This window comes from Pseudoliparis swirei, chromosome 24, assembly GCF_029220125.1.
Source record: "Pseudoliparis swirei isolate HS2019 ecotype Mariana Trench chromosome 24, NWPU_hadal_v1, whole genome shotgun sequence".
NCBI lineage: Eukaryota > Metazoa > Chordata > Actinopteri > Perciformes > Liparidae > Pseudoliparis > Pseudoliparis swirei.
The window spans coordinates 28730380-28740407 of NC_079411.1; the positions used below are offsets into that span (position 1 = coordinate 28730380).

The 10028-nt window shown below is 52.2% G+C and overlaps 1 protein-coding gene across 1 annotated transcript; it reads right to left on the reverse strand.

The window, feature by feature from the left end:
• Positions 1-1199: 1199 nt before the first annotated feature.
• Positions 1200-8512, reverse strand: LOC130190640 (neuronal pentraxin-1-like). The gene is made up of 5 exons (XM_056410152.1): positions 8002-8512; positions 6353-6560; positions 5556-5797; positions 3518-3697; positions 1200-2082 (listed from the first exon to the last, which is right to left on the reverse strand). The coding sequence occupies exons 1-5, from the start codon at positions 8413-8415 to the stop codon at positions 1861-1863; spliced, it is 1266 nt and encodes a 421-aa protein (XP_056266127.1). The 5' UTR covers positions 8416-8512; the 3' UTR covers positions 1200-1860.
• Between the last annotated feature and the right edge of the window lie 1516 nt (positions 8513-10028).

Below are 10028 nucleotides of genomic sequence, written 5' to 3' on the forward strand. Positions count from 1 at the left end.
CTCTGGTCTCCTCTTGTCTCCTCTGGCCCCCTCTGGTCTCCTCTGGCCCCCTCTGGCCTCCTCTTGTCTCCTCTGGCCCCCTCTGGTCTCCTCTTGTCTCCTATGGCCTCCTCTGGCCCCCTCTGGTCTCCTCTTGTCTCCTCTGGCCTCCTCTGGCCCCCTCTGGTCTCCTCTTGTCTCCTCTGGCCTCCTCTGGCCCCCTCTGGTCTCCTCTGGCCCCCTCTGGTCTCCTCTTGTCTCCTATGGCCTCCTCTGGCCCCCTCTGGTCTCCTCTGGCCCCCTCTGGTCTCCTCTGGCCCCCTCTGGTCTCCTCTTGTCTCCTATGGCCCCCTCTGGCCTCCTCTTGTCTCCTCTGGCCCCCTCTGGTCTCCTCTGGCCCCCTCTGGTCTCCTCTTGTCTCCTATGGCCTCCTCTGGCCCCCTCTGGTCTCCTCTTGTCTCCTCTGGTCTCCTCTGGCCCCCTCTGGTCTCCTCTGGCCCCCTCTGGCCTCCTCTTGTCTCCTCTGGCCCCCTCTGGTCTCCTCTGGCCCCCTCTGGTCTCCTCTTGTCTCCTATGGCCTCCTCTGGCCCCCTCTGGTCTCCTCTTGTCTCCTCTGGCCTCCTCTGGCCCCCTCTGGTCTCCTCTGGCCTCCTCTGACCCCCTCTTGTCTCCTCTGGTCCCCTCTTGTCTCTTCTGGCGCCCTCTCGCCCCCTCTGACCCCCTCTGGCCCCCTCTGGCCTCCTCTGTTCCCCTCTTGTCTCTTCTGGCGCCCTCTCGCTCCCTCTGGCCCCCTCTTGTCTCTTCTGGCCCCCTCTCGCCCCCTCTGGTCCCCTCTTGTCTCTTCTGGCGCCCTCTCGCTCCCTCTGGTCCCCTCTTGTCTCTTCTGGCCCCCTCTCGCCCCCTCTGGCCCCCTCTTGTCTCTTCTGGCCCCCTCTGACCCCCTCTGGCCCCCTCTCGCTCCCTCTGGCCCCCTCTTGTCTTTTCTCGCCCCCTCTGACCCCCTCTGGCCCCCTCTCGCTCCCTCTGGCCCCCTCTTTTCTCTTCTGGCCCCCTCTCGCTCCCTCTGGCCCCCTCTTTTCTCTTCTGGCCCCCTCTCGCCCCCTCTGACCCCCTCTGGCCTCCATCCTCAGTTCACCACTTCATGTTATTCTACCCCCCCCCCCTCTCTGTAGTATAATACATCACAATATCATATACAGATCAATACGTGGTCAAGTTTTTGGTGTTTTTTCAGAAAAATTGTAAAAATGACTTTGGCCATTATTTTTTAGGAAGGTGACGATTGTGCAACTTAAAAACATCTGGAATGTGCTGACCACACCGATGCACCGGGACCCTGAGGCCCCGAGGCCCAAGGCAGCGAGACCTCGAGACATCTGACTGGAAAAACTCGGCTTTGCAAAAATGTCCTTCGACGTACCCTCCTCTTCGTCAGTCACAGTGCAAGTTCCGGAGAGGGGCGGGGCATAATGGAGGAGAGGTGGGGGGAGGAGGAGGAGGGGGCGCCAGACATCACTTCACAGCGCCAAACACTGACGAGAACTTGGATGGACAGCGTCATCTCCCATGATCCAGAGGGAGGGGGGGGGGATATGTAATTCCGCAGATCGATGTCCAAGTCGGGGGGGGAAGCCAAAAAAGCCAAAAAGCGTAGTTGTCCGAAGAAAAAAAGAAGAAAAAAAACCAGAAAGCGAAACAGCAACTCTTTCCTCCGGAGGCTTGAAGATGAATTCTGTTTGTTTTTTCCCCTCAAGACAGAAAAGCGTCGCACATAAATACCGAAAACAAGGAAGTGAATCCAGACGTAAGCCGAACAACTCAAACGGTCCGTGAGCGAAGACGCGGACGCCGTGAAGCCCGGAGGCGGCGGCGAGCGTCTCCTCAGTTGAGCGAGCGGCACGGCTCAAAGGTCCACTTGGTGGCGCCGCCGAACGTCTCCACGCTGCCCTCCGTCCAGGAGAACACGCCGCCGCCCGCCGGCTTGCCGCTGCAGGTCGCCAGGCTGTAGATCTCCGTGCCGGAGAGCTTCCTGTTCCAGATGTTCAGGTTGGCGAGCTCGCCGACGAACGCCTGCGTGGCGTCGAAACCGCCGCCCAGCGTGTCCTGGGAACCAATCAGGAGAGGCGTTACTCTTCACCCTCTCACACTGGGAAGAGGTCTTACACGTGTGAGTGTGGGTGTGTGTGTGTGTGTGTGTGAGTGTGTGGGTGTGTGAGTATCAGTGTGTGAGTGTGTGTGTGTGAGTGTATCAGTGTGTGAGTGTGTGTGTGTGAGTGTGTGAGTGTATCAGTGTGTGTGTGTGAGTGTATCAGTGTGTGAGTGTGTGGGTGTGTGAGTATCAGTGTGTGAGTGTGTGAGTATCAGTGTGTGAGTGTGTGTGTGAGTGTATCAGTGTGTGAGTGTGTGTGTGTGAGTGTATCAGTGTGTGAGTGTGTGTGTGTGTGTGAGTGTATCAGTGTGTGAGTGTGTGTGTGTGAGTGTATCAGTGTGTGAGTGTGTGTGTGTGAGTGTATCAGTGTGTGAGTGTGTGGGTGTGAGTATCAGTGTGTGAGTGTGTGTGAGTGTATCAGTGTGTGAGTGTGTGTGTGTGTGTGTGTGTGTGTGTGTGTGTGAGTGTGTGTGTGTGTGTGTGTGTGTGTGTGTGTGTGTGTGTTAGTGTATCAGTGTGTGAGTGTGTGTGTGTGTGAGTGTGAGTGTGTGTGTGTGAGTGTGTGTGTGTGTGTGTGAGTGTGTGTGTGTGTGAGTGTGTGTGTGTGTGTGTGAGTGTGTGTGTGTGAGTGTATCAGTGTGTGTGTGTGTGTGTGTGTGTTAGTGTATCAGTGTGTGAGTGTGTGTGTGTGTGTGTGTGTGAGTGTGTGTGTGTGCAACTGAGCAGAAAACTAAATATGATACGATTTTATCATCAGTGACTTTAGTGTTTTTCATTTTTCTGAACTCCAGTCGAGGAAACGTTTAATTTTCTGTAAAGATGATGTCATTGTATTCAGCGCTGTGATTTGGCAGAATTCTTCATAACATAGTGTGTGTGTGTGTGTGTGTGTGTCTGCAATTTTATCCGTAAAAAAATTTCAAATCTTTCCCCGTCATTATTCTATTATTTATTCCAACATGGTCTGCTAGCTACCTTGATATGGTCAATATGGAACTGTCAACAGCCAGAATACACGGCTTTAAGCAACGTTCAACAATATATATAATTGTAATATAATTGTAACATAATATAATACATTCCCTTTTATATTAGCTGGAGATGTAATAGGGGGGGGGGGTCGCCAACAGTGGGAGGGGGTACATTTACATTATGTATGTGTGTGTGTGTGTACTAGGGTATGCAAGTATGTGCATATATATGTCAAGATGTAAGCAGGTTTTTGCATGTATACCCGTATTTATATATATATATTCATTTTTTATTCATTATTTATTTGTACTTGTTATTTTTATGTTTGTGTCTGAGTACCATTGTGTCCATATTTCCCTTTGCATGTGCATATCTCTTCAACCACCAGAAGAGCTGCTCCTGAAGGTGACCCCTCACCTGCTCCTGCCCCAGGACCAGCACCCCCTCTGGCTTGATGGGGTGGTACGGGGCCAGGTTCTCCCCGCTGCCGCGCAGCACGCCGTCCTGGAAGGCCTCCCACACGCCGTCGCGGGTCGTCCAGGTGATGCAGAGGTGATGCCACTTCCCGTCGTTGATGAGGAACGGCAGCTTGGCGACCTGAACGACACCGAGAACACGCCTCAACGTTCTGCTCCACGCCATCAGGACGCGTCCCACGCCTCCTCCATCTGCAGAGGCAGGCCCCGCCTCTTCTACCTGCAGAGCCACGCCCGCCTCCTCCACCTGCAAAGCCACGCCTCCTCCATCTGCAGAGGCAGGCCCCACCTCCTCCACCTGCAGAGCCACGCCCCGCCTCCTCCATCTGCAGAGGCAGGCCCCGCCTCTTCTACCTGCAGAGCCACGCCCCGCCTCCTCCACCTGCAAAGCCACGCCTCCTCCATCTGCAGAGGCAGGCCCCGCCTCCTCCACCTGCAGAGCCACGCCCGCCTCCTCCATCTGCAGAGGCAGGCCCCGCCTCTTCTACCTGCAGAGCCACGCCCCGCCTCCTCTACCTGCAAAGCCAGGCCTCCTCCACCTGCAAAGCCCCGCCTCCTCTACCTGCAGAGCCACGCCCCGCCTCCTCTACCTGCAGAGACATGCCCCGCCTCCTCCACCTGCAGAGCCACGCCCCACCTCCTCCATCTGCAGAGGCAGGCCCCGCCTCTTCTACCTGCAAAGCCACGCCTCCTCTACCTGCAGAGCCACGCCCCGCCTCCTCCACCTGCAGAGCCACGCCCCGCCTCCTCCATCTGCAGAGGCAGGCCCCGCCTCTTCTACCTGCAAAGCCACGCCTCCTCCACCTGCAGAGCCACGCCCCGCCTCCTCCACCTGCAGAGACACGCCCCGCCTCCTCCATCTGCAGAGCCACGCCCTGCCTCCTCTACCTGCAGAGCCACGCCCCGCCTCCTCCATCTGCAGAGGCAGGCCCCGCCTCCTCTACCTGCAGAGCCACGCCCCGTCTCCTCCATCTGCAGAGCCACGCCCCGCCTCCTCCAATTGCAGCGGCAGTCCCCGCCTCCTCTACCTGCAGAGTCACGCCCCACCTCCTCTACCTGCAGTCACGCCCCGCCTCCTCTGCCTGCAGAGTCACGCCCCGCCTCCTCTACCTGCAGAGCCACGCCCCGCCTCCTCTACCTGCAGAGTCACGCCCCGCCTCCTGTACCTGCAGAGTCACGCCCCGCCTCCTGTACCTGCAGTCACGCCCCGCCTCCTTTTGATTCTATTTCTACTCTGCAGGTAGAGGAGGCGGGGCGTGACTCTGCAGGTAGAAGAGGCGGGGCGTGACTCTGCAGGTAGAGGAGGCGGGGCGTGACTCTGCAGGTAGAGGAGGCGGGGCCTGCCTCTGCAAATGGAGGAGGCGGGGCTTGGCTCTGCAGGTAGAGGAGGCGGGGCCTGCCTCTGCAGATGGAGGAGGGTGACTATGGGTGAGTGGGTAGCAGGTCCGTCTTTCAATCAGGGGGTTGGAGGTTCAATCCCCGCCCTAGTCGATGTGTCCTTGAGCAAGACACTTAACCCTGAGTTGCTCCCTGTAGCTGCTCTACAGTGAATGAATGTAACGACTGTAAGTCGCTTTGGATAAAAGCGTCAGCCAAATGACATGTAATGTAATTCTATTTCTGGCACCTGAGAAGTTGTCTGGTTCCTCTGAGTCATCCCCAGCATCGAGGATTAGAACTTGTTCCTACACACGGAACCATGGAGGAGCATCTGGAACCGAACATGGTTCTTCAGAGTGATGCCATAGAGGAACCATTTCTGGTTCCACAAAGAACCTTTCAAACCAGGGTTCTTTAAAGAACCTTTTCCTTAAAGAGTTCTTCAAAGAACCTTTAAAGGTGTCTCAAAACCTTCAAAAACTTGTTCTTTGAGACACCATTTCTAGTTCCATGAAGAACCTTTCAAACATGGTTCTTTAAGACACCATTTCTGGTTCCACAAAGAACCTTTCCCCATGTAAAAGCCCTTCCTCCGTTACCTTGTCGTTGATGAGGATCTCCATGGGGTTGTTGCCCCACTCGATGAGCACCAGCTCGTTGGCCTGGCCCGGCACGGCGTAGGAGAACGGCGTCCCCACGCCGGGCGAGGCGTTGGACTTGAGCCACAGACACACGCTGAAGGAGTACATCTCGGGGAGGCTCTTCTTGGCCTTGGCGTACATGTAGTTGGTCCTCAGGGGGAAGGTGAGCTGGAAGGTGTCTGACGGCCGGCTGTCTTTACCTGGGGGGTCATCATCGAGAGGGGGAGGGGTGAGCCCACAGGTATGTTTAGGCCATTGATGCCTGTGTTTTCATGATTCTTATTTATTTTTGTTTTGGCATATTATTGTTATTATTATTATTATTAGTGTTTTATGATTTATTTTTTATTATTTATTTTTATTTTGGCATATTATTATTATTATTAGTGTTTTATGATTTATTTATTCTTATTTACTTTTATTTTGGCATATTATTATTATTAGTGTTTTATGATTTATTTATTCTTATTTGTTTGAATCTGGGCATATTATTATGAGTGTTTTATGATTTATTTATTCTTATTTTGACATATTAGTGTTTTATGATTTATTTAATCTTATTTATTTATATTTTGGCATATTATAATAATTATTATTAATATTATTATAATAATTATTATAGGCTCATTTGCAAGTTATAGTTGCTCTCCAGTTTTGCCATCGAAGCAAAGTGCTAACAGGTGTTAAGATATGCAAAGCAATGCAGCTCTCCTCCCTCACACACACACACACACACACACACACACGTTGCGCACCTTTCTCCAGGTCGGTGATCCGGTGGTGCAGCGTGGTGAGCGTGGACTCCACCCGGTTCCGCTGGTCGGTGTGGTTCCTGGCGGCGGGCCGGGCCTCCTCCACGCTGTTGACCCGGGTCAGAACCTGCTTCTCCATGTCGTCCATCTTGTTCTGGAGGAGATCTTTCAGGCTGTTGGCCGGCCTGGTGCTGTTGGCCCGGCTGTACTGCTGCACGGGACACAGGGACACACACACCGGGTTAAAGGGGGACACACACACACACACACCGGGTTAAAGGGGACACACACACACACACACCGGGTTAAAGGGGACACACACACACACACACCGGGTTAAAGGGAGACACACACACACACACCGGGTTAAAGGGAGACACACGCACACACACCGGGTTAAAGGGAGACACACACACACACCGGGTTAAAGGGAGACACACACACACACACCGGGTTAAAGGGAGACACACGCACACACACCGGGTTAAAAGGAGACACACACTGGGTTAAACACCGGGCTAAAGGGGCACACAGACCAAGTTAAAGGGGCACACACACTCAAAAAAATGATTCAAGCCCTTCTTAGAGGTGACACATTTAAATATTGTTTGATACATTTAAATAAATCAATTACAAAAATAGATATTTATATTTAATGGGTGTAACACAAAATGTATGAATACTTTCATTTATTAGATTTATTTAGGTTAGATGGTATGCATATCAACTCAAAATGAATGTGTTTCATTGAGGACTACCCTTTGCGCATGCGCCAGCTGAAAATCAGTTGTTTGCATGAGGTGAAGACATTTTCAGGGCTGTACGGTGGTGTAGTGGCTAGCACTGTCGCCTCACAGCCAGAGGGCCGTGGGTTCAATTCCCAGTTGGGGCGTTCCTTCTGTGTGGAGTTTGCATATTTTTTTAGTTAGTTAGTTTATATTTTGAGTTGGACAAACACAAATTAATTTAATTTAATGAATATCGTTATTTTATTTGAGATGTATTTGATACAAATGAGTTGGACTAACTTAATTACATTGTATTGCACTGATGTGCTAAATTTGAGTTGGAGTTGCATATAATTATTGGATGGAAAACCTGCCAACAATTTAATTGAGTTCATCCAATGAGTCATTTCTTTGAGTGCACACAGGGTTAAAGGGCCACACACACATGGTTAAAGGGGCACACACACAGGGTTAAAGGGCCACACACACAGGGTTAAAGGGCCACACACACCGGGTTAAAAGGGCACACACACACACACCGGGTTAAAGGGTGACACACACACACCAAGTTAAAAGGACACACACCAAGTTAAAACCAGACACACACCAGGTTGAACACCGGGTTAAAGGCACACACACACACACACACCGGGTGAAACAGCTGGTTAAAGGAACACTTTCTGTGATCTTAAATCCCTGAAACAAGTCCCATGAGCTCCCCTCCTCTCCGCCTGTGCGCGCGCACTACTCGACAGAAAGACGTGTCTTCCTCCTCGTTAATTAGAAGATGAACCGACGCGCCGCACACACCCACAAGTACAACGCGCTCGAGCAGCTCGACTCCCGGTCCCCGGAGCCACCGGGAGGATCCGGTCTCACTAAGTTCGGCCCCGCTCCGCGCTCCGCGCTCCCGGGCTCGCCTACCTCGAGGTTCTCCAGCCGCTGCTTCAGGGTCTGCAACGTGTTGCCCAGCTGGGTCAGCGTGTCCGCGGTGCCGCGCGATACGTCCCCCATCGTGTTCTTGGCGCCGGGTCGCCTCCCGCCGGGCCCCGGGAGGCTCTGGCTCTCGCAGCGGCTCAACTTGGCCGTGAGTTCCCGGATGGTCTCCTTCTGGTTCATGATGGTCTCCTTCTGCTGCAGCACGGTCTCGCGCAGCTGCAGCACGGTGGTCTTCAGGTCCTCCGCCGGCCCGCTGCTCTGCATCGTGGCCGCGGCGCACAGGTCCATATCCTTGGGCACCGACGTGCAAATAAACTGCGTCTGTCCGAAGTCCTGCGCAAAGCTCCGCGCCGCCAGCGCGCACGAGAGGAAGAAAAGTTTCCCCGAGAATCCGTCCATGGTTCCCAGGCTCGTTCCGCGGCTTGAGGGGAGTGAGAGAGTGAGAGCGTGAGAGAGAGAGAGAGAGTGGGTGAGAGGGTGGGAGAGTGGGAGAGTGGGTGGTGTCTCTGAGGGTTCAGCACCACGGAGCTGTCCACTGAAGCTGTGCACTCCGGCGGCGGAGCGCGCTTTATATAGCGCGCTCACGAGGCAGAGCGGAGCCACCGCATCGCGGAGGAGGGAGGGGGGGGGGGACCGGGCTCTGCCGTACCCACAGAACCCGGCCCTCTTATTTAAGGTCGTCCACACAGTCGAGGCTGCACACAGAGCTCCTCTACACGTGGAACAGTCTGAATTGGACACATGACGTCATCATGTCCTTAACGTAATCTCACTTAACCCTCCTGTCGCCTTCGGGTCAATTTGACCCGATTCAATGTTTAATGTCGGTGTTCTTTCGGGAGTCAACAAACAAACATAAAGTACCTCACACTTAAACTTGGAAAACAATATTAATTCTAATAATTTTCTGGAGATTTTAATAGCTGGGGTCATATTGACCTCAAGGGTAAACTATGTTAGTAAATATAAAGGTAACAGGAGGGTTAAACATTGAATCGGGTCAAATTGACCCGAAGGCAACACAAGGGTTAAGGTGAAGTTCAGAATGTACTTAAAATACTTCATTGCAGTCGGTTCACATTGCTGTCAGTCTATTGTAGATACACATTGTTATTAGTGATGCAATATTTTTGAATTTGCTTATTCTATTTTAAATAGATACACAATAACATATCTAAATATAAATAAATTGAATTCTATAATTCTATTTTGTATTGGCGAAACTTTTGTCTTGACGATTCTGTGTCATCGAGTCCTAAAATTTATATTTTGCCAATCACACTTTTAAAATACGTTAAAAGCACGCACATGGGTTATGAATCATATTTTAAATTAAATTAAAGAACCTATATTGTCTAAATTACTTGATGGATGCCGAATATTTTGAAAGCTGATCTTTTATGTAAATCATTCCCATATATGTAAAGTAGTGAGATCTGTTAAACAGGATGGAATGAAGCCGGCCGATGCTCTGCTCTGATTGGTCAGTAAATACCTCATAAAGTGGATTTTATGAATCATTTTGTGGAGTTGACATTCCACCTTAAATTAATTCTGCTCCACATCTCAGAGGAGCCTGTCCCACAGCCGGAGTCCCCCATCATCTCTCTCTCTCTCTCTCTCTCTCTCTCTCTCCCTCTCTCTCTCTCTCTCTCTCTCTCTCTCTCTCTCTCTCTCTCTCTCTCTCTCTGTCTTCCCCCTCTCTCTCCCTCTCTCTCTCTGAGAGGTTTTGATAGTCAAAGAAGAACCAACTCTTTAAGTCAGTGCAGCCTGATGGAGGTGCTCTGCCCTGGTGGAGGATAATGGAGGTGCTCTGGTGGAGGATGATGGAGGTGCTCTGGTGGAGGATGATGGAGGTGCTCTGGTGGAGGATGATGGAGGTGCTCTGGTGGAGGATGATGGAGGTGCTCTGGTGGAGGTTGATGGAGGTGCTCTGGTGGAGGATGATGGAGGTGCTCTGGTGGAGGATGGAGGTGCTCTGGTGGAGGATGATGGAGGTGCTCTGGTGGAGG